The sequence below is a fragment of the Falco punctatus genome (assembly GCF_963210335.1).
Source record: "Falco punctatus genome assembly, chromosome: 7".
NCBI classification, from domain to species: domain Eukaryota; kingdom Metazoa; phylum Chordata; class Aves; order Falconiformes; family Falconidae; genus Falco; species Falco punctatus.
The window spans coordinates 50,223,044-50,247,724 of record NC_137587.1 but is presented as its reverse complement, the minus strand read 5'-3'; the positions used below and the strand labels follow the sequence as shown (position 1 = coordinate 50,247,724).

Here is a 24,681-nt window from a genome sequence, read left to right as displayed (position 1 = left end):
TTATCTATAGATTATAGCCTGAAGAATCTAGCATTGCTGGGCTTGGCCACCACTGCCAGCTTGACCTCACTACTGCCACCGTTGCACTTAAGATCAAGTTAAAAATAAAATTCCATCATCCAGCTAAGATCCATATTTAAAAGGATGACGAAAAACACAAAAAGAGAAATCCTCCCAAAAGAATTTAGCATCGGCGACCAAGACCTGAGCCTGGTTAAGCGCAGTGCTGTGACAGAAGGCCGACAAGAAGCCCTTCCACTGTTCCCAGTGTGGGCTGCGGTCACATAAAGGCTCTGCATCAGGGATCGGCGCACGGGGTGTTCATGCAATGCCCCGGGAAGGGTGGCTAGGGCTCCGTTAGCCACCGATGCCACAGCGCTGGCCCGGAGTGCAGCCCCTCAGGGCGGCTCCGCCCCCGCCACCTTCGTCACCAGCCTTCGCAAGTATCGCGAGAATCGGCTACTGCCCTCTGCCGGCCGCTTCCGCCCTCTCCCCAAAGCCTCGCGAGAGCTCATGCCCTTTCCCCCGCTGTGCCGCGGCGGGAGGCCCGGGCGGGGCGGCTCCTACTCTCGCGAGACTGCGCACGGCGCCCTGCGGCGCCAGGCGCAGTCTCGCGAGAGTTGGGGTCGCCCCGCCCGGGCAAGCTCCCCCCGGCCCCCCGCTCCCCTCCCCGCAGAGCTAATATGGTCGCCAGCGATGGACCCTGTCAGGCCAGGTCAGTGGGAGCGGGCCCGCCGCCGCGCGCGGGGCTGCCTCCGCCCTCAGGACGTGCCGCTGCCCGCCTCGGCGGGACCACCGCGGCCCCGGGCTGGCGCTTCGTCCCCTCCGCCGCGGCACGGCGGCGGAGCGGGCCCGGCGCTGAGGCGGCGCGCGGCGGCCCCCCAATCCCGCCGCGGCCCTTTGTGTGGGGGCGCTGCCCCGGGGCCGCGACTGGCGGCGGGCGCCCTCCCCCCCCCCGCCCCCCCGCCCTCGGCCGCCCTTGGGGCACCCGCCGCCCCCTGGCCGGACCCGTTACCGCCCCCGGCGGCGGCCGCCCCCGTCGCGGGAGGCGCTTTGTTCTCGGCGGCGGGGCCAGCCCGTCTCGCCGGGCCTCCCGTTATTCCTGACGACCATTTTTGTCCCTCGTCGGGCTCCCTCCGCCGCAAACGCTGCGGCGGGGGAGGGGTGCCCTGCGCGCCCGGGGGGCTGCGGGCGGTGCTCGCCGTGCTGGGGGGCTGTGTAACCGCTCGGGTGTGCGAGGGGCGCAGGTTCGCTGGGTTGGCGGTGGTGCCGCCGGTGCTGTGCCAGGAAAGTGTAGCTGTAGTATGTTAAGATCAAAGCAAACGGTAGACAAAGGGTAAGCGTTGTGCTGCAGAGCCAGCGTTTGGTGTTTGCACTCGGCGATGGCGGAGCCGACACCGGTCTCCCCGCTGCCTGTCATCTATATCCCTTAAACTTCTAACGATCTGCAGCTCTTTAGGTCTGAGGGGGTATATCACTGGCACTGCCCCTTCAGTTTGCTGGCAACTGAATTAAAACGTTTTCTTTGTAAAATGCAGCTTCTCTTCTGAAGAAGCTTGTTGTTTTCTCTGCCTAATAGCTGTTATGAGGTTTGGTTTTGTCTCTTGCTTGTCATTAGCCTGGCACTTAATGCTTTGTGTTTTCTACTATATTAAAATCTGTATCTCTTATCTGAGTTGGTGAGGTGCATTTATCCTGTTTTGTAGATGGTAAACTGAGACAATAAAGGTCAAACGTATTCAGGCATGCGACTGTGCTGATTACTTGCATGACCTGTATATACCTAGCGTTACAGATACTTTCAAAATTCATCTTAGTCACACATCTACATCGTGAGGTGTCTCAATCCATTTAGAAACCTTTCCACATTGCAGTTCACTTATGGTCCTAGAGGAACATTATTTTGTGGTAAAATCAGAAGTAGGAAGCTGTTCTTACAGGTCCTCTATCAGTGCTCAAATCTTCCATTCTTTTATGGCTGTAACTTTTTTTTTTTCCCTCCCCCTTCCCCAGGAAGCCCTTACCAGCCCCTAATTGAAGCATTAGGAAACTATCCGCAAAAGAAGTTCTACAATGTCTCGAAGCTTGGAGGCACCAAGTATGGTAATGATACTTTTTAGTGGTTTTGTTGCTGCTGGATGGTACCAGCAGTAAATGTGAATATTACAAGTATTTACATAGTACAATAAGTATTTACAGTATTACAATATTTATAAGGAAGTAAAATATTATGAGATGCAATTGTGAATATGTTCATTCTTAATATATGTTTGGAAGCATATAACTTTCCAATCTGTTATTGCTTTCTGAAGTGAATAGTGAGTGATACTTGTAGCTTTTTTTTCAGTAAGGGAGAAAGTATAGGTGTTGCTGGGGTTTTCAGCAATACTCCAAATCAGAATAATTTTTCTTTTGGAAAAAATGAAGTGGCAGAGAGCTCCTTCAAAAATATATAGAGTTTTTACTATAATTTTGAACTGCTTATTGATGTTCTAGTTTCACCTTACCCGGCAACTTCAGATAGCAGGTAAATGTTTTACTAGAACATAGCTTCTGCTGCAGTTGCTGCAGAAAGATGAGGTTTTATGGTGTTCATACAATTGCTAAATTTCAGCATGCCATTAGTGTGGAATATAACGCCAAGTGGTATGGGCCAAAAATATGTTTATGGGGTACCTGTGTCTGGTTGCCTTGTAGAAAATAAAAAGTATGTGCATATGTGATGGGGGAGCGGGATACATGCAGATAGAGTTATAGATCAGTGTCAGCTGGAATACACTTTACTCTTGCAGATAATCAAAACATACTTTCATTGTTCTCTCCCTTTGCTTTCAGGTTAAACTCCTAAAATACTTATCCGTGGTACACATTAAGGGTACTCAGGATTTTTTTTTTTCTTCAGTTTTCCAAGGTCTGAATTACTGCCCTATATTCACAGAATTAATGAATTCACTAGAAAATAACCAGTAGGTGTTTCACTTTAAACCTATATTTGATAGCAGTAATTACTTCCCTGTTGTTTGAAGGGAAGAGAGAGGGGAGCTAGCGCACAGTGGTTGCTGAGACTTTTGTGCGACAGCTGTGTGCTCTTACAAATTTCTGCTACTTGTAATAATGAAGTTAACCTTTCAGGTAAGCGCGCAAGAAGGAGGTAGAATGTTTCTGGTTGTGCCTTTGTCCAGGAAGAAGCAGTAGTCTGGTAGTAACAAAACCAGTCAGTACTACAGCAGTTTTTTGAAAAGCCTCATGACAGGAGTGGAAATTAACAGAAGGTACTTCCTGCTAAGATGTGCCACACAGCTTGGAGCAGCAGCAGATATTCCTGAAGACGTTTGGAGGAGTCTAAATAGACTAGACTAAGAGCATATCTGTCTTGTAATAGAAAATTCTGTGCAGGAGTTGGAAGGCTTATATTAACTACATATTAGCAAGATTCTAAATAAAATTTAGGCACAGTGTGACAGCACTGATAGCAAATCCGGCATCTGGAATTGCTCATTGCATTTGTTGCTAGAACAATTTTGGGTTTTACCTGTTTGCCCTCTGCCTTGGGGCTTCTGACTGTAATCTGACAATAAGTGTCTGTTTAAATTAATCAGATTACTAATGTAAATGTTAATTGATTTATTTGCCAGTTTTCTAGGGAGAATCTGATTTTCTAGTGTTTAAAATAGTATTAAGTTATGGCGGAAACGGTAGCCAGAAAAGAGCTCAGAATGATTTAGGGCAGAGGGGGCATCTGGAGATCTAGTCCAGCCCCTTGCTGGGGCTGGAGCTACCTTGGGAGAGCCTTTCATGACTGAGCTCTGCAAATCTGCAAGGGTGGAGACTCACTCCATTGCCTCTCCTGGTCTTGTGTTTAACCACCCTCCCTGTGAACCTCTTTTTCCTTGCATCCAGTCACAGTGTCCCTTCGTGAATATGTTCATTCTTAATATATGTTTGGAAGCATATAACTTTCCAATCTGTTATTGCTTTCTGAAGTGAATAGTGAGTGATACTTGTAGCTTTTTTTGCACCTTGTGACATTTTTTGTCCTTTCACTGTGCCCTTCTGAGGAGTCAGGCATCGCCTTCTCTGTTCATATAGGAACATAATAGTTCCTATTAGGTTGTGGATGACTACAGTTAGCTCACATAGCTTTCTCTTCTCAGGGTGAGTAAACCCAGGTCTCTTAGCTGCTCCTGTGTGTCAGGTACAGCAGCCCCATAACAGTCTTAGAAGGCCCTTCACCAAATGTGATCTCATTTCTTGAGATTTCCTGTATCCTGGGAGGCCCAAAACCACACACAGTATTGCAGATGTGAGCCTGCCTGGTGCCTAATAGAAGTAATCACTTCTCCAGAGCTGCTGGCTGCCAAGCAACCCGTTGGACGTTAGATTTATCACTGCAAGGATGCACTGTGTATTATTTGAAATCCAAGCAAAACCATCTTCTGGTAACTTGGCTTTTAAGTTATGTGAGTGGTGGCATTGCAGCTGATTAGACTTGGTTTTGATTATTATTTTGAGTGACTTGTCTAACTAGACAATGGATAATATCTGAGAAAGGCACATGATGAGAACAGAGTTAGAAAATCCTATACTAATAGCTTGCAGACAAACCTCTGGATTAGTTTGAGAGCACCAAATATAATTTTTTTGTTAAAGCCTGAACTTAATTGTTTCACCTTTTTCTAGCTAACTTTTTTATATTCCTTTCTGTTCTCAAAGTCGTTTGCCTGCTTGCGTGGTGATGAAAATAAAGGGATCTGGGGAGAAATGCAAATTAATCTTGATTGATTGTTTGTTTGCAGTGAATAGTGACATCTGCTTTTTTTCTTCCTCCCACTCAATTACCATTTCCAGTTCCCTACATTTTTTTGTGGCAGAAAGCTACTCCTAGTCAATACCTTAACCAAGATCAGTAACAAACTAACTAAAGCTGTATTTAGTGAAATGTCATTCTTTATATTTTATGAAATGTGTTTAATTTTAGGGCACGCAGCAGAATAATTTCTGGTCTTCATACTACTGTTTATTAAAAAAATAATATCTTTTTGCTTTTGGCTTGATATCTCAAGTAATGAAATGTTAAAATGTAGTTAGCAACAACAATTAGAATAGTCAAAAATATTTCTTTCATCCACTCTGATTAGTAATCCTAGCTCTAGATTCCTTGCATCTCTCCTGCCAGCACAGCATACCTTCTTAAATGTCACTGTTTTAACACAGTGCGGTCAAGCCATTGGTATCTTCCATTCAAATCCCATATGATAACTCATCTTCTGCAAAGTATATGTTATGCAACATACTGCTCCATATTGTGTAATAAAAATAAAACCCAAAGGCAGCTGGAAAAGCAGGCTCCTGTAGCTCTCATCCTTCCGATCCCTAGCAAAGTGGAATTCTTCAGGAATGTGAGATTGTAGTTTTAAACAAACTATGTAAGCTGCAGGTGTCACTAATTAAATCGATTACTTTGCTTTACCCTAGATACTCTGCCTTATTCCATACGAGTGTTGTTTGAATCCAGTATCCGTAACTGTGATGGCTTCTTAGTGAAAGAAACAGATGCTATGAACATCTTAGAGTGGAAAACAAAGCAGAATAATGTTGAAGTGCCCTTCTGTCCTGCCAGAGTTGTTCTTCAAGACTTTACGTAAGTGTGTATGTGCCAAAACCACTGACACAAACTCTGTAAACTCACTGAGTTGTATGTACAAATCTTTGGCTTGAAAATAAATAGCACCTAGCCTTTTGATGCTGGAGTGTTTCTCTCTCAGTAGAAACCTGTGCACTGCTTCTGCGGTCAAGTAGATTCCTCATGGTAATTTTGTGTGACACAAGGATAGGAGTTGTTCCGTAGGGTACCCTGGGTTTAGCGCAGGTTGGCGAGGCTGAAGCTGTTGGCCTACAAGGAACACTTTACAGGATAAGAGCCAAAACACAAATGGAAGTGGTGACATTTTGGTGTAGCCAGATGGCTGACAGTTCGTTGAAATATGTAGAATTCTTGCTTGAGATGACTGAAGATTAAATATTGCTTACTCCACAAGTGTAATCCAGTTGGATCCATGAATAATACATTATCTTTAAAAATAAGTCTCTTCAGATACTAACTTTCTTTGCGATTTGAGTGTGGCATAGCTAAAAGGGCAGTCCTTCAGTAATTTGCAAATATTAAATTTAAGCTGCTTTGCTGATTTGTGAACTATATATTTACTGAGTGAGATAATTAAAAAAAGGATTTGTGATACTACTAAGGAAAATTAGGTAACTCCTGCTTAGCAAGCAAAGTCAGAAGATTTATATAGTACTGTGTTACATAAACGTTGCCCTCAGTTTTGTACTTCAGGTACTCTTACCTATATAAGAGCAGCAAGAACACTTTTGCAAAATGCTGTGAGCTTCAGAAATGACGGGCTCTAAGAAGAGTAATAATATGTGCTGAAATGTTAACATATATAGCAGGAGCATTGTTTGCATAGCAAGATTCTGTCTTAAAGGTAATGGGTATCTAAAAATTAGTTTTGTAATAAAGTACACCATCACAATTCAGAAGCATTGCAAGATGAAAGAGAAATATTCTCTTCTCTGAGATGTTCCCATATTCTTGTTTGGTATGGTATCTTCAGACAAACTGTTGCTTGTTTGTTGTGAATGACTAGAGACTCCATTAGCTTTTAAAAATGTTTCAAGTTCTTTAAAACTTAGGGAATAGAATGGTGTAGGTTTATTATCTGACACAGAACTTAGGTAGATTTAGGCAAAGTTAAAAAGAAGCCTGTATGTTTTATTAAGTTGATGTCTTTATACTAGTTGATGTTATTATACTATTTTGTTTTTCCATTTGTTAGTGGAATTCCAGCAATGGTGGATTTTGCTGCCATGAGGGAAGCTGTGAGAAGCGCTGGAGGAGATCCTGTGAAAGTCAATCCTGCCTGCCCAACTGATCTCACTGTTGACCATTCTCTGCAGATTGATTTCAGCAAATGGTAACGCACCTCAGGGTTTGGAGTTTTTTTGAATGAGCCATACATTTTTGTCTGATACTGAGGTATGGATTCATTCTGGTCTTGGTACTGTCCAATGAAGTAATTTGTCATGTGTGGATCCCCAAAAGTAGACCTGATGGTATCTGAAAGGAGGCTGGATAAAAATGGGTAAAATAACACTCCTGAAGGAGAGAAGGAATGGTTGTGAGGGGTTATGGATGAAGCTGACGGCCAACCCAAATTCTGGGCAGGAGATTGCCGAAATAGCTGGATCTGTCATGGTTTCCAGAAAATAATATGTCTGAAGAGAATAAGGCAGAGGGAGTTTGTAATTTTGCTTTGCCCTGGTTTTACTGTTAAACAAATCTTTTTTTTTTAATGTGACTGCCTTGTCACAGCTCCAGAGAAATTGTTTGCAATACAAATACTGGACATATGAAAGACTGTCATTTCAGCCCATAGTTTATGACTGGGTTTTGGTTGGTTGGTTTTTTTTTTGTTAATGGGCCTGGATTTTACAACAGATTAAAAAAGGCTGCATATATTTGCAGAGAGAGAAGTGTACTTGTAGGAGACTGGAAAAGTATTGGAACTGGAAAACTAACAGCGTGGTTTTCCTTTTCTGACAGGCAGTAATGTGATGAAAACAGCCTGGGGCTGCTTTTTGTTAGAAACATAATACTGCAGAACAGGAAAAAAATTCTGTTTTGTTCAGCACTTGCTGAAGTAAATGCTAAGTAAATAATATAGCTTCTCTCCACTGTGGAGCCTTTCAGACTCACACATAATTGTGTCAATTGCTCAAGCTTTTTGGGAATTTTAAAAGTTCATGGGGGAAAAGCCTGTGGTCAAATATATATAGGTGTATGAGTCATTTCTGTAGACCTTCCAAATCCATGCAGGATTTCAGTTTGGTTAGTATTAGGAGACTGAAGAGCAAGAAGCTAAAGATCATTTGTTGTGCTGCATATGTGTGGTTTCACTCTGCTCCATGCATTTTTATGTCTGGAGGGACAGCTGATTGGATTGCAATTAGGCTAGCCTAAAATTATCAGAAAGACCAAGTGTTGGCCAGAGGTCTCAACATGCTGCTTTGTAATGATAAATCCAGCTTCTGTAGTTTCAGTTTTGGAAAGCTTACAGGATCTCAGCAGCTGCTGGCATGTGATAAGAAACCTTTCGCTACGGGATGGTTTGTGCTGCTTTTATATAGCTTCCATCTCCTGCTGATCAGAGGCTCCTGGGTGAAGTTGGGCTTTAGATAAGGTATTCTCTGAGGCCATGCAGTATCCTGCAATTGGATAACCAAGTATCTTTCTGTGTTACTAAAGCAGAAGAAAGCAGTGGCTTTAATTACAAATCCATGATTTGGTAAATATGGAGAGGTAAAATTAAATAATTTTTCACAACAAGCTTTCTTTGCTTTCATGTGAAGACTGAATATTGTACAGAGGGCAGCATGCTATATGGACTTTATTTTTTACAAAATGTATCCCCCAACCTTTCTGTCTTTTGACTGACTTTAATAGTGTATAAAATGTGTCAGTGCCTTTCAGAATTTGTTAGAAGCCTAAACAAATAGGAATGTTATGCTCCTTTCCTTGAGAAAGCTGTAATCATTTGTGGATTTAACAGAACATGTACAGCACTGTCTTAAAACAAACAAACAAAAAAAAACACCAACAAAAAAAACCATGTTCAGCAAGTCTACCACCTGGATGAGGTCTACCCGTGCCTTTGAAGTTTAAACCCCTTAAAGTTTAGGCTTTGCAACGTTTCTAGTCTGTTGTGATCAAACTGAAGGAGTCATTGGTCTGGTGTTAATCTTTCAGACAATCCAGTTCTGTTCACTTGTTACCACACTACATTAGTTAACTAAGCTTATCCAGTGGTAGTTTGCCTTGCAACAGGGTTGTAGTAAAACAACTTTTTATTTTATATATATCTATCTAAAATAATATTTATATTTTATAATAGATTTAAAGGATTGCAAAAAATAAGGGCAAAAAAAGAGCAAAATTCCTAATGTCAAAATTATTCTTCTGTTTAATGTTGCAGTGCAATACAGAATGCTCCAAATCCTGGAGGTGGTGATTCACAGAAGCCGATGGCAAAGCTTTCTCCACTTAAGGCACAGCCTCGGAAACTACCGTGCAGGGGTCAGACTGGCTGCAAGGGGCCATGTAGCGCTGGAGATTCAAGTCGCAACTCAGGACAGTTCTCTGCGCAGATTGAGAACACACCTATCCTCTGTCCTTTCCACCTTCAGCCGGTGCCTGAGTATGAAAGCTTCCTTTTTTCAATTATTTGTACCCTTCTGTGTTGTTAAGCGCTGCCTATGATGATTCAGACATATGAATTTTTTTTCAAACATCCTTCTGTACTCGGCTTCACACGTGCCATAGACAGGTCTCAGCATCTAGAAGGTCTGATACAGCAGATTTGAATTAGTCTACAAGGGATTTATTTTGATTGCAGGAAGGGCTTTACTAAACAATGGCCAACTGTGTGACTCATGGCAGTGATTTTTAAATGAAACTTTGAGGCTTCCCTTATTTATTTACAAGGACAACAAAGCATAGGAGCAATCCTCTGTATGTTACAAAGTAGACCTCCATGAATAAATCAACGAGGCATTGATTTATTTCTAAAAGTAAGTTTTATTTTTTCTGTGAGAACTTTTCAAGTCTCTGGTTCTTAGAGAAGAACTAAGAATTAATCTATACATCATCCCCCAGCTTCTGCGGAATCTCACAGTCCATCTGTCATAGAGTTGAAATTCAATGAATTTCCTGCCTGTATGTAATGGCCGAGGGGAACCTCATCTATCTGCCTTTTCCAGATTTTCAGTATTATTAACAGATCATTGCATACCATTCCATCTATGACAATTATATGTACTCATCCTCCTCTTTCAGCTGCCACCTCTTTTGTCTGGTAGACTGTTCAGATCCTTATCTTCCTGTGTCAGACAGGTGTAGAATTTAAAAGCTGATCAAATCTATATCCTGCAGTGATATGATGCTGATTGTCTTGGTAGTTTTATAGATATGCAAATATTCCTGCTTGGTACAGGTGTAGAAATGCAGAATTAAGTGATGCTTTCAGCAATATTGATGTTACTGGTTGCAAAACAGCAGCGTTGTTTATTAAGCTGTGGCGTGAGTGATGACTGTCCCTTGGAGCTCTGCAGAGTGGTGTAACTGCTACCCTTGTGACACAGCAGAGAAGAAAGGGAAGGGTCATGATGTAAATACACCTCTAGGAAATTGAGGACTTCCTTCCTTCCTGGTACAAAGCAAGTGTGTTCCCTTCCTTGTCCACCTTCTCAAAGCAGAGGTTATCCCTCTTAAATTGGGGGTTATTCCTTTACAATGAGTATTGATATCCTAATAAATAACACTTATTAAGAAGAAGATGGTTCATTTTATGAGGCTGTACTGATGAGTGTGAGCAAAAGATTGTGGCTTGGAGGCAGAAAATCCAGAAATGAAGGATAGTTACAATTGCCCTGGTGTTCTACTGAGTTGCTAAAGGGTTAGTACTGAACATGGGGAGTTTTTTTATGTGAACTAGTGAACATCTTGGCTCTTTATTGAATGTTGAGGTGTGTGGCCTGTAAGACTACTGATCAGGGAAAAAAATGCTTCTGTATATTGTAGTACATGCTTGGAATAGATCTCTTAAAATGAGTATTTTTAAGATTAAATGCTTTTGGCAAACTATACCTAGAATAAACATGTTCTCAAGCACAGCACTGATGAAATCTGTTTACAAAAAGCTTGCTGCAAGGAAGAAATTATATTTATTCTAATAAACCAGTTCAAATTGTGTTGCAGGCTTAAATGAGTCTGTTAACAAACAAGCAAAACAACTTTTCTTCTGTAATTTGAAATGAATTCTGACAGTGCTTGTAAACTTGATATCTTCCTAGGCCTGAGACAGTACTGAAAAATCAAGAAATGGAATTTGGCAGAAATAGAGAGAGGCTTCAGTTTTTTAAGGTATGTCTGTGGGCTTTGCCTTGTGCTGTGTTTTGGTTGTTTTAAGAGCTTCCTCCATTTGTCTACCAGTGTTCAAGTTTAGATGTAATCATTTGGAAATGTCAGGCTTTTAAATCTGAGTTTAATATGGGAACAGAAAATCGGCAAATAACATGGTTTGTGACTTTGAATCTAAAAATGGTTAGACAGCAGAACTAAATCTAAATTTAGGTGTTACTTAAAGAGGATATTTTTTTTTTGTAATTCTAACTTGAAAAAGTTTACGCTGTTTGGTTCTTGTCAGTGTGAAGGTAGTGGACAAAGCACGCATTTATGAAGCATTAGTCTTTCTAATGCTTTTAATGAGCTCAGGGCCTTAGGTCACCATGAGTTTGTGGATAAAAGGTTCATTTATCTATACGTCTGTTAAGAATCTTACTGGAGTTACAAGTGTTGAACAGAGGCCAGTGTTGAGACATTGCTGCTCTCAAAGTAGGCAGCAGCACTAGTGAACTTGGGTTTGGTGGAAGTCTTGTGTGGTGAATGCCAGCTTCTTTGTTGCTAGCCAGGGACCTGAAACACTGATATTTGATCCTCATCCACTAATTTCACATGGTTTAGGAATCCAACACAAGGATCTAAAAATCTTTTCGCATAGGTGGACTAGGAGGTTTCTTTCTGAAAGCTGCAAATAAGCTTTTACATTATTAAAGAGGGAAACTGCCAAGCTGAATCTTGTTACAAGTTTCCGTGTCAGCTTTTCTCAAATCCTGCATCCTGAGTTTGCGTGTAGCAAGACACTTTTCTAAACTGCATCTTCAGTCTCATCCAGGAGTGTAAAACCTAATCTAAATTTGGCTGTAAATACAAGTGCTTAGGTTCTGTTGTCTAAATAGTGGTCTTAGCTCTGCTTGAAATCAGTGGTGTGAACTGGAGGGTAAGAGGTTTACGCAGCCCAGCTTTTGAAAGGTAGGTATGAATTATTGACTCTGCCTTCAGCAGGAACTGAACAAATGGGTTTGTGGACGATTAAGAATGTATAGGCTCCTAGGGGATCACATACCTCGGTTTGACAAATGAGCAAAAGCCACTTGCATGAGTGGCAAGTACTGTTTCCCTGCATGTTAGTTTTATCTTTTTAGTTACGTTCTAAGCATGGAATACACCTCTGAAACAATGCACCTGGTTTGTTTTGTTTTCTCGTTTTGGAAAAATTGCAGTGGAGTTCAAAGGTTTTCAAGAATATTTCCATAATTCCACCTGAGACTGGAATGGCGCACCAAGTTAACTTGGAATATTTGTCAAGAGTTGTTTTTGAAGTTAAAGATTTCCTATATCCAGATAGCGTGGTTGGCACAGATTCTCATACAACCATGGTAAATGGCTTGGGTATCTTGGGCTGGGGTAAGTATGCTAAGAGTAACTTCATAGCACTTCAAAAGGCATACTAAAGCATTACTGAGAAATACTTTCTTCCCACTGGGTATTTCTAGCTCAAGCATAACAAACTCCATCTTGAATTATTCTTCAGAATGTTTTTTTGGTCTAAAAGTAATCCCGACTAACATTTCTTTCCATCGAGAAACTACTTTCTGTAATTTAAAGGGAAAATAGCCAAAAAAGCAATTGATATTCAAGTAGGTGCCCTTTGTACATGCAGTATAACATTTGTATGAAGGTTTCTTTTCTCTTGGAAAGTTAATTTTAGATATAAAATATTTTCTGGTTGACTGAGAAGTCTTAACTTCAGCAGGAGTCTTGCTTGATTTTATTTTTCACATATGAGTGTTTTAACAGAGAAGGCCTACATTTCTTGCTGTACCCTTGTTGCAGATAGTGATGTGCTTCACTCAGCAGCAGCATGTATATGATCACGAGCCTTTAGGCTCAATAGGAAGGGTTTTGTCAGATTTTAGGACCTCAGCATATTTAGTGTCTTAAATTACTTCAGCTGATGAAAAGCAACCTAATATCCTCCTTCCAGGTGTCGGGGGGATTGAAACAGAAGCAGTGATGCTGGGGATGCCGGTTACTCTCACTTTGCCTGAGGTCGTTGGGTGTGAGCTGACAGGCACAGCCAGCCCGCTTGCCACATCCATAGATATTGTTCTCAGCATTACGAAGGTAAGAGTTCAGTGCCTTTCCGAACAAAGGAAAAGCTTGTGGCGTGTTCTGCCAGTGGTGTTTGAGAACAGAAATAAATGCTGGGAGAATTTTTAGTATACCTTTAATTGTGGCACTGCAGATACAAATAATCTCTAACCATTTTTATTTAATAGTCCTCCAGAGTAGTGTGTTTTTCTTTGCCCTCTGTAGTGGTTTGTTTACAGGCCTTCTTTCACTAAAAAATAGTTTTTTAAAAAAAGTATTGTGTGCAGGTTTGGGGGCAGGGCAGAGAAGCCCCATTTTGCATTATTTTCTCCTGCTGACAGCATTGTAGGTGGCTTCTCTAGTTCAGACCCTTTTCCTGGATGCCCTTCTTGTTCTGAAGCACTCCTGCCAGGCACGGCCTACCTAGGGTTGTAGCTGGTATAATGCAGGAATGTGTTTTCTGAAGACAGGATTTTGCCAGGGTGGCACAGACCGTCACTGTTGTAATAGGTGAAGAGCACCAAAGAGCTGCGATTGCTTAGAAAATACATCCTTCTTTCTGGCACGATGCCTTAAGAAGTGTGTATCTGTTCTTGCCCAGGAAATCTGGAGAGCTCAGTTGCAGCTGGAGGTGTGGTTGGTTATGTCAACTTCCAGTGTAGATTTTTAGAACCCAGTGGGGCTTGGGTGGTTTTTTGTTTTGAGATGGTTTGGGGTTTTTTGCAGACATGACCCTTTAGGGTTCAACTTTTTGTTTTAAATGTTTGTGATTTGCTAATCACAAACCATTGCAACAAACATTGCTTGCATTGTACCTCTTCCCATAATGAACATTGTTGTGTGTTCTTTTAAACAGCATCTTAGGCAAGCTGATGTCGCTGGAAAATTTGTTGAGTTCTTTGGGAGTGGCGTTTCACAGCTGTCTGTAGCAGACCGAACCACAATAGCAAATATGTGTCCCGAATACGGTGCTGTTCTGAGCTTTTTCCCTGTTGATAATGTGACACTGAAGCACTTAAAGCATACAGGTAAAGAGGAAATTACAGTAGATTTGTTGCAGTAGTGTTTTAGATACATGGCAGTATGTTTTTTGCTTAAAACTCTATAGTTCTTAAACAGTGACTTTGTGCAGAGCTCTGATGTGGATGTATAAAAGTCTGCTGTACGGTGACAGGCTGTGTCATGGGATGTACGTGGCTCTTACCCTGCACAATCTCACACATCTGTGTAACAGCTACCACAGAAATTGTACCATATGTATTTACTGTTTGCTGGTTTTGTGGGATGCTTGGTACGTGGTGTTGGGGTCCGAGTGATTTACCTGCTTTGTTGGCACAGTGTTAGCATGTGACCGGTTTCATCTCCGTGTGTCCCGTGTGTTTGAGTGAGGCTGTAGGTTTTGTGTGCACGGCACAGGTGTGGGGATGGATACCTGACTCTCATGTGAGGTTTCTGTCCAGTCTGGTTCATTTGTCTAATACCCCATTTGCTAACATGGATTTTTCACCTTCCAAAGTCCTTGTTTTTGAAAGCATATGTAAACTTTTAAAAGAAAAGTGTTAAGAAAATGCCCATATATATTTTGAAAAGCATATGCAAGGTAAGTCATCTCAAGAAGAAATTAATTCATTAACCACCTGTAGATTCCCTACAAAATCTAAAATGATGACTAGAAATAAGTGAAACCACAAAACAAATCACAATGTTTCTGATTTTTTTCACAATGATTTTTTTTCTCTTGGAGAGCGTTGTTGCACTGTCACTTCAGGCTAAGCTAGGAGGATGTAAATTCCTTATCAAACTACTGCAGACAGAGGAAGCTGCAGGGTGACATATCATAAAAAACCCGTTCACATTAGTAAGCCTTTCTAAAACTGAAACCTGTCACTTTTATTTCAAAGTTAAACATTTTTAGTTGAATAGCAAACATGTTTTGTCTGGTCAGTGCAGAGCAAACGAAACATTTTCTAACAGTAGCCAGTAATGCTGCCTGTTGTCAGCTAAGCACATGATCTGTATTAAACAAGTAATCTTAACACAGAAAAAGTTTATGAACTTTAGGAACAAACCTGTAAATTTAATTAGTTACAGCTGCTAGAGTTGGAGCAGCTTACTTTGTTCCTTGGTATAAAAAGGAAAGTTAAACTAACTTTAAAACTATTTTAATTTGTGTATCATTTGTGTCTGGCTCCTGGAGTGTGGGGGATGGAAGTGGTGTGCCTTGAAAATAGTACTTTGGATGACATGCTTATAACTGTCTTTAATTTCTGACAGTTAGATGCTTTGTTTTATTTATTTTTTTGAGGTGTGATTTTTCTCATGTTTGAAATAATCTCCCTAAGGTTTTGACAAGGCCAAGCTTGAGGTCATGGAAGCATATCTTAAAGCTGTGAAGTTATATAGAAATGATGAGAGTTCTTCCAGAGAACCTGAGTATTCCCAGGTATGCTTGAAATTATTTGTTTCTGTACGCTTGATTCTTGTAACAAATAACTGCTGCTGATTTAACAATTTTGGCTCCCACTGTAATCTTCATTGCTTTAATAAAAGTTGCATTTATTAACTCAGAATTTTGAGAAGCAGAGTATGCTTGCAAAATACAGAGGGGGTGGGGGAAAGAAGGGAAGTACAATCATGTTCGTGTCCACTAACAGATACCAAATTCCTGTCCATCCCGAGGGATCTGGTAAGTCTTGCAGATGGTAGAACATTTATTCCTTTTATTTTTTTTTTTTTTATGTTTTAACATTATCCCTAAGATGACTGCCTTTTACAGTGGGCACTCTTGAGAATGGAAGCCTAGAGGTCTGATGTCTCAGAACATTCACATTTTCAACAAAAGAAGTCCTGGATGTCTCAAGGGCATATTCAGTGGAATGCTGGGCTAGGATTGACAATGCACACTTTTTCTCTGTTTCTTCTCTTTTTAGGTAGTGCAAATTAGTTTAAGTTCTATAATTCCATATGTCAGTGGCCCCAAGAGGTCCCAAGATAGAGTGGCTGTTAATAACATGAAGAGTGACTTCCAAGCCTGCTTAAATGAAAAGGTTTGTACAACTGATGTGCTTTTTCAAAAGGTACTTCCTGTAATCTACATTAATACATTTTATGTTACTTCATCCTTGCGTACCTGCTGACCTGCTGAGCCCTCCTTACTATACAAAGAGTTTACCCAGCAGTACTCTTCTTGCTTGGCAAATGTCTGAAGGGTAGTAGCTGGTAAATCATAGGTGTGTTTGTCAGGAACACGAACTTGCAAAAATTCTTAATTACCTGGTTTAGATTGCTAGGGAGGAAAACAAAGTATTAAAGAGTTTGGGGAAACATTGTCTCATTTTCAGAGTTTTTTTAAGCAGCTGTGTTTTACTTAATTTCCTAAACAGAGTTACACATAAGACAGTAAAACTCATCATATCTTAAAGGACATGCAGAAAGACTTCCAACACTTACAACTAATCAGTGTTTTGGGTCCTTCACTTAGCAAATGATTTTTGCATGCGGTTTAACTGGACTTCACAGAGGAAATGTTTTTACTCTGAAGGTGATGTTTTCTGTTAGGAATATGTGTAGGTATCTAAAAATGCAGCTAAAGAGGAATGCATCTTCATTTCTAGTGTTTATCATTGAAGTTGAAGACTGGCAGCAGTATTACAACATACACACTAAAAAATTCTTTCTGTTTGTTTTAGCATTTCTGGCTTGTAACGAGCCATATAATACTGAGCAAGCAGTTGTGTGGGAAGAGAAATCATAGCTGGTTGTGGATCACAGGGTGATTGAGGCTGAAGGGGACCTGTGGAGGATGACTGAGTGCTGAAGAGCTGGGGGGGGTGAAATGTTAATTGACCTAGTCTGCTGTTAGTTATCATCCTTTTCCAATGGAAATCTTGGGTGTGCTTCTAATTCAGAAACAAAAGTATTGTAGTATTGTATAGAATGAGACATGTAAGGGATTGTTCTTCCATATATAGCAGGAAATGAGTGTGGGATCAACCATCCTTTGGCTGGCAGTGTTCACAATTATTGTATAGTTAAAGCAGTTGTGAAGAAAGAAGGATGAGACCACTGTATATATGGAGGGAGGCATCATCTGAGGCTGCTTTAAAAACCTGTTTAAGGGTTCCTAATGGGACAGCTGAGTATTATTTTAAGATGAGGGTTCACTTGATCTTGCTGTAATATTGTACTTTCTGTACTGTAATAACTGCTAATGTGTATTTTTTGTCATCTAGTCTGGTGTTAAAGGGTTTCAGATTGCGGCTGAGAAACAGAATGACATTGTACCTGTCCAGTATGAAGGAAATGAATACAAGCTATCTCACGGCTGCATTGTCATTGCTGCGGTGATCAGCTGTACGAATAACTGTAACCCATCTGTCATGCTTGCTGCAGGTATGTTGTGGCTAGTGGCAACTAACTTGATCCTGATGGTGTTCCCGTGCTCACACAGCCTTTACCTTCACTCCCATATGTTCTCTGTAGTGACTTGACCTAGAGGTTTGAAACTGTAAACTTTTAGCCTTAAACGTATTGTCTGTTCTGGAGGCTATAGAATGAAAGTTACTGTTCAATAATACAATCTCAGAATCTGTGTCATAAAGCAGCGTTAGTGATGGTAATTACAAAATATAACCGTTTGGTAGTGTTCCAACAGGTAACCAGTTCTAGGGCTCTTTTCAGATGGGCCCGTGTAGCAGCACAGTTGAGGCAGGAGGTGGCCTTTAGCTTTGACTCCATCCTGGATGGCGGTTGCTTGACCTATAGTTAGCTGCAGGTCCTGGAAAGAAAACTCGTGTTGCTGAAGAGTGGTTCTGTGCTTCAGACAGGAGCCACGGAGTATGTGCAGTGCCCCCGCAGCTCCAGCGGCTCTCCCAGAGCAGCTAATCCTGTCAGAGCTCGCTTTCTTTTGAGGCCCGCCATGGCCGAGGCGAGCCTCCTTTTGAGGCTGCATGGCCTGTATCAGGAGAAGAAATGGATTTGCACTGTCAGCTAGAACATGGGGAAGATTTTTCTTCCAGAAAAGAAAGGGGGCCATCTGTGTTATAGGAAGGGGGAGAAAAACCTGAATGTGTTTGGTATGAATTAAGAAACTTTGTTCGGGCAAGTAGTTGCTCTACTAATTTAATAAACTGAAGGTCTACTAATCCTCTGAGGGGGGGTTTATGCTTAATTTAACTAAGGTACCATCATGTAGATGTTACTTTAGGGGGTACACAAAACATAAGCTGTTTCTTTTATTTTGTTTTTGGTAGGACTCCTGGCCAAAAAAGCTGTTGAAGCTGGCCTCGTGGTTAAGCCCTACATAAGAACAAGTCTATCGCCTGGCAGCGGCATGGTAACACATTACCTCAGCTCAAGTGGAGTATTGCCATACCTCAGTAAGCTCGGGTAAGTTGCGACTCCTGTTTCATTAATGACTTTAAGAAAGTAGTGCACAGGGGCTTTATACAGCCTGATAAATACGGTTGCTGTTCATCTTGGCTAATTCTTAACTGACTAGATAGTCATTTTAACTGCTTGCTTGGTTGTTTTATACTTCACTTTATTCCCACTTTACGATTTATTGTATGTGTAGATCTCTGCCCCAGATTTTGTCAGTTTTGTCAGTAGCGATCCACTTGATTGTGTCTTACAGGGCAGGATGCACTTGTTCATATATTTTAAAAGTGGAAGCTGGGTGTGAATTTACCAGGACGCTCTGTATTAGTCTTTTCTTAACTGTTGTGAGTTGTTTAGCATATTCTTGGCTGCTCTGTAGCAGGAACAATTAATTATGTTCATAATTCTGTACCAGTGCCCAGCTGTGCTCTGTGAGGAATGTTACCACCTTTACTTTGCCATTACTTGCAGAACTAACAACATCTTGAGATATTTTGACTTAACGTTTTTGTAAATCGATCAAGGTACCTTGTATCTCCTGGCTTGCATCACTGAGATGCAGTGTCTGCTTTTCACTTTCTAAAATGTCTAATTGTCAGAGGAGAAAAAAAATCTTAAGTGATTTCTAATAAAAGAAAAAAATTTTGCTAACAAATTGCTTGCAATCATTTAATGTTACTTGATTGTTTTTTTCCAATGTAGGTTTGAGGTTGTCGGTTATGGGTGTTCAACCTGTGTTGGAAACACTGCCCCCCTGCCAGACGCCATCAGGAATGCGATAAAACAGGTGAAGCTCTAAGGCTTGTTGAATACAGAAATACAGTTCTCACCCAGTGAAGTGATCAAAAAAATACAGTAACCTGTGCAAAATATATTTTATTGTTGGGTTGGACTTCACATTATGTTTTTGTAATCTGCCTGTCAGAGGGAGACCATGGGAATTCATTGCTATGTAAAATAAACATAATAGTATGTGTAGCAAATGGATAAGAATTACAGGATAAACACATAGGATTGAATCTTATGGAGGATGCAACATGCAGATTTTGTATTGTAAATGAGGAAGAGAGTTCTGAAGAGCTGTGGGTTTGAGTGATATTTTTTTAACCAGCAGTGTCCAAACAGCTGTAGCTGTTTCTCCTGTAAAGCAGAAGAAAAATACAAGAAATAAAAGGCAGGAGACAAGTTCACTGAAGTGACTGGAGAACACATCAGAGGATCAGGAGTGAAAAGGAGGAAGGGTAGTGAGAGAGAGCAGAATGCTTTTAAGTTGAATAGTTAGAGTAAATACTTGAAGTGGAATGCTGTCTTAGTCAATAAAAAATAGCACAAGCTGTTGAAGTACCACAGAGTCATAGAAAAATATCTATGGGTCTGTCTGCCTTTCAGGGGGATATAATTGCCTGTGGAGTGTTGTCTGGAACAAAGAACTTTGAAGGACGCCTCTGCGACTGTGTCCGTGCCAACTACCTTGCTTCTCCACCACTAGTAGTTGCTTATGCTATTGCAGGCACTGTTAGAATAGACTTTGAAACTGAGCCTTTGGGTAAGTATTTCCTTACGTCTTCTCTTTCTGCGTTGGATGCATATGTACAAGAGGTTTCTTCATATGCATTTCAGCATACAAAAGCAGTATATTTGAAGAGAAAGCACAGTCATAGTTGGTGTTGCCTGTAGCTAAAGCAGAGATTCCACCTAACTGATGAAATTCTTTACATCTGGCACCATCTCTGAAGACCTGGATACATACAGATTTGTATTCTAATGTAAATAGAAAGGCCAGTATTTTATTCTTCACGGTTACTATTCTGTTCAAAATCTTACTCAGGCACTGGTTTTAATGGCAAAAGTATTTACTTAAGAGATATTTGGCCCACCCGAAGAGAGCTTCACACAGTGGAGGAAGAGTGTGTGATATCATCCATGTTTAAAGAATTGAAAGAAAAAATGGAGGTAAGAATGGTCTTCTGTTCTATATAACTTAAAGATTGCATTTCACTGTAGCTTTATAGTGCCTTCCAGCTGAATATGATGGGTTTGTCAGTTGTTTCTGTTACTGTAAAGGATGACTTAACTGAGAAGGATACTTGTATTAAATAGTGATTCTTAAGTAATATCTAATGAGGTAACTTGTAGCATATAATAGAAATGAAAAACAAAATCACCAGTAAGTCTTTGGTTTCATAATGTAAAAAGATCATAAACCAATTTCTTAGTGGTTAATTTTCCTTTGGTAGAAAGGAAACAAACGATGGAATTTACTGGAAGCGCCTGAGTCAACTTTATTTCCCTGGGATTTAAAATCTACCTATATCAGATGTCCTTCCTTCTTTGATAAACTTGTAAGTACATTGGATCTATCTGCCAGATTATACACCTTCCATTTAAGTAAAGGAATAGCTATTCCAATAAATCTTCAATGTTTAAGTAACAAATTTGATTGTGACTGACACGTCTCGGTCTTTTAAATGTGTTTTGTATCTCTGGAATGAGTGGAGCCTGTACATCGCTGTGCCTTCACGTATTGCAGCTATGTTTTATGTCTCTAAGGATCTTGGAAGAAAAATGTTTCATTGTTGTTGTTCCCACTGCCCCTTCCCTTTTAGGCCAAAGAACCAGTTTCACCGCAACCGATTGAAAACGCCCACGTCTTGCTCTATTTGGGAGATTCTGTAACTACAGACCACATATCCCCCGCTGGAAGCATTGCAAGGAGTAGTGCCGCCGCCAAGTATCTGACCAACAAGGGGTAAGGACTTGTCATATACGGAGCAGCTCTGATTGTATCGGAGGCTGCTTCACATGCCGAGTAACTGCTCGGCGCTGTTGCTTTCTGTTACGAATGCCTGTCTGCGTAAAGTGGCGATTATAAGTGGATATTCAAAACAGCAACTGTTACTGGTGTTTGTAAGTAATCACCTGCCTTGCAATCACATTTCCCGCGGTTTCTGTCTAAAGTTACAAGAGCTGAGACGTGCTCCTGATGAATTCATGCTCATAGCTGGCGTTACAGTGACGTCAGCTGCCAGATGCGTGCCAGAGCAAAAATAATGTACTAACATACAAGTCAGGTGACTGGTCCTCTGCTAACATGAGGTTAGTCACTGTTACTGCCATTGCCCTTATGAAGCGTCACTTAAACACACAAATTCGAAGCTCCAGAAACGTTTTAAAAAATTCAGCCCAGTTTTATAAATGGATGTGATTGATGCTCTGACTTACCTCTGTGCCGGCTGGCACCCTGCAGCGGTAGTGGGTGCCTTTCACCTCTGCTGAAATTCTGAAAAGATGCAGAGCACAATGCAGTGCTGAGCTGTTCAGTGTCACACCTCTGCTGAACGTTTTGGAAATTATATTGTTGTGTTATGTTGCAAAGGTGTATGATTATTGTTATTACAGTATCAGTGAAGCATGACAAAATAAATAGCCTGTGGTGGGACTCTTCTTTGTAACTATCACATTCAGCTGAATGAGTAGTGTTATGAGAAAGAAAGTAAGTAGTAAAGGGCCTTTAATCCCAGGTTGGTTGGTTGATTTATGAGTAATGCTCTTATTTTGGTCCAGCGCTTGTTGTTAATAAATATGCTGGTGGGGGTAAGAGGATTAGTGAACAGGCTTGTTTCTGAGAACAGCCTCCCCATAATTCTTCTGTAAGTACCATACTGCTCCTAGCACTTTATAATGAAGTCATGGAAAACAAATTTGGTACTGCAGCTTTCCTCATGAGTAATCTAGCAATGATTTACACGTTTGCTTGTCATTTATAATACTTCACGTTTGTTGGATGCATAGTTCTTTATATCTTGCTCTGAAAACTTAGAGATGCCACGATAATTATTATAAAAATAATAATATAATTTTAAACCAGATAATCTTTAAAATAACTGATTCCCTTTTAAATATTCTTTTTATTCTAGACTGACACCTCGTGAATTCAACTCTTACGGAGCTCGAAGAGGTAATGATGCTGTGATGACAAGAGGTACCTTTGCAAATATCAAGCTTCTGAATAAGTTCATAGGAAAGCCAGCTCCAAAAACGATTCACTTCCCATCAGGACAAACGGTAACAATATATTTGTTTACAATAGCTATTCCAAAATCGTGACGCGGATTTAGAACTCACTTATTTCATTTTGTTATCCCACAGCTAGATGTGTTTGAAGCAGCAGAGCTGTACCAGAAGGAAGGCATCCCTGTAATTATTCTAGCAGGAAAGAAGTATGGACTGGGTAGCTCAAGAGACTGGGCTGCAAAAGGGCCTTTTTTACTGGTACTGCTGGTTTGTTTGGTTTTGGGGTGTGTTTTTTGTTTTCTCTGGAAATATCTGAAAAAACATTGTTTAGTTTTAGGTATGAATCTGTTTCAAAACTGTCCTCGATCTTGAATATATTAACACATTTTGGTTTTAAAGACTTCTCAGTAATTTCCTTGCGTAGAATCTTCGTAGAAGAGAATCACTAGTCAGGATAAATCTGAATTTCCTAATTAGGTGATTCACCACCTTAGCCTCCAAATTTTGAGATAAAATGGACATTTATCTAGTGCTGGCATATGTTTGGTCACCATGGGGTATTGATACTTAAATAGCTATTGGAGGCTAGTTGCCACTGATATTCAGAACGTACTCAGTCAGCCTTTTGTTCATGTGGAGTAATGGAAGCAGCTACATGAGGCCTGGGATTTTCGGCCTGCTACCTGCAGCACGGTCACTGTTACAAAAGTCCATTTCGTGCTGGGCAGGCCTGCTCTGGCTCGTTTGTTTTCATCTAGCTGTAAAGCTAGAGATGGTGCCTGTTTGCTTACAGGACTTAGACAAAGCACTCTTTAGTTTGAATTGCGGGATGTTGGACATAATATGTATTTGAAGGTTACTTTTGCATTTCACCCTAGCTATTGTACTGAAATACAGCATCACTTGCATTTTTGCAGGGTGTTAAAGCTGTCCTAGCTGAAAGCTACGAGAAGGTTCATAGAAGTCAGTTGATTGGTATCGGCATAGCTCCACTTCAGTTTCTTCCTGGGGAAAATCCGAGTACGTTGGGTCTCACTGGCAGAGAGCAGTTTTCTATATTGTTCCCTCCAGAGCTGTCACCCGGAATGACTTTGGATATCAAGGTATCTTTGCAATTTATTTATTTTTTTTTTATTTCTCTGTTGAATGCACTGACGATTGAAAGCATAGCAAGAGAAGTTAATCCTGATGATTGAAAGCAGGAAAGAACAAAACTTAATCCTCTTTGCAAGTAAGCTTCTAGTCTTGCCTGAAGTTTGTCCTGGCTGTTGGGCTTTCCCAAAGACACATACACGTGTTCTTCCTGTGCAACTTCTTATGGAACCTGAAATTCTTCATTGCACTTTGCGGCGTTGTTTTCTCCCTCATGGGCACTGTATTAGGGTAGAATCGACTCTGGTCTCTCATTTGGGCTCTTTCAAAGACAGGGGGGTGACCGTTTGAGAGAGGCTCCAGCTTTCCCTTCGGTGTAAAGGAACCGCACGCCCATAGTGACGCTTCATGCCGTCTTGGGGAAGCGGCTTTTCCTCTGCTGTCAGGGGGTGCGTAGCGTGCTGCTGGCTGGGTCCGAGCTGTGCAGTCACACCAGCCTTCGCTGTGGCCCAGTGGTGTCAGGGATCTGCAGCGGCAGCACAGCGGGTTCCTTGTGCTTGTGTTAACAGAACTGGGGGTTAGAGTGTTAACTGAGAATAAGCAAGGGGAAGTGGAAGCAATCTTAATTGGTCTCTCTCTTTCGCTTTTCTTTTGAAGACGAGCACTGGAAAAGTATTCAGCGTGATTGCCTTGCTTGAAAACAATATGGAGATAACTTTATACAAATATGGTGGAAGTCTAAACTTTGTGGCTCGAAGATTCTTACAATAGCTACTGACTATATGGGTACCTTGCGTAACTGGTAATTCTGAAAATGCCTTGTGTGAACCCAGGAATCTGTACTGTGGAACTGCAAACAGTCCTAGTGTGCTCAAAGTTACTTCGTCCATGGATGTAAAAGATTGTGAATCATTGTAACTGCGACAAGATCCTTCCTGATTTTAAATAATATTCTAATGGTGCTATTAAACATTGCTAAAATCAACGTGTAATGTGGCAGAGAGCTGTAAGTATGGAGGGGATGTTTTATCAGACCATTTTGTAAATAAACTATGCGAAATCTGAAACTGATTGTGCTGAAGATTATTATGTAAGAAGATTTTCTGCAGTTGTTTCCACTCAGTTTTTGCACCTGTAAATCTGTG

The 24,681-nt window shown here is 40.9% G+C and overlaps 1 protein-coding gene across 3 annotated transcripts; it reads left to right on the top strand.

The window, feature by feature from the left end:
• The first annotated feature begins 294 nt into the window (after positions 1–294).
• IREB2 (iron responsive element binding protein 2) lies at positions 295–24,603 on the top strand. 3 transcript variants are annotated; one of them, XM_080395527.1, is made up of 22 exons: positions 295–715; positions 2,014–2,103; positions 5,476–5,641; positions 6,840–6,977; positions 9,036–9,257; positions 10,912–10,981; positions 12,181–12,364; positions 12,945–13,084; positions 13,908–14,079; positions 15,394–15,494; positions 15,982–16,098; positions 17,284–17,443; positions 18,304–18,439; positions 19,133–19,217; positions 19,820–19,976; positions 20,259–20,383; positions 20,668–20,772; positions 21,037–21,179; positions 22,348–22,495; positions 22,580–22,702; positions 23,362–23,547; positions 24,194–24,603. In XM_080395527.1, the coding sequence occupies exons 1-22, from the start codon at positions 514–516 to the stop codon at positions 24,305–24,307; spliced, it is 3,084 nt and encodes a 1,027-aa protein (XP_080251653.1). In that variant the 5' UTR covers positions 295–513; the 3' UTR covers positions 24,308–24,603. The 3 variants fall into 3 exon arrangements, with proteins under 3 accessions (XP_080251653.1, XP_080251652.1, XP_080251654.1); XM_080395526.1 differs by having other exon boundaries at positions 585–715; positions 2,014–2,098; XM_080395528.1 differs by lacking the exons at positions 295–715; positions 2,014–2,103; positions 5,476–5,641; positions 6,840–6,977; positions 10,912–10,981 and having other exon boundaries at positions 9,117–9,257.
• Positions 24,604–24,681: the final 78 nt, after the last annotated feature.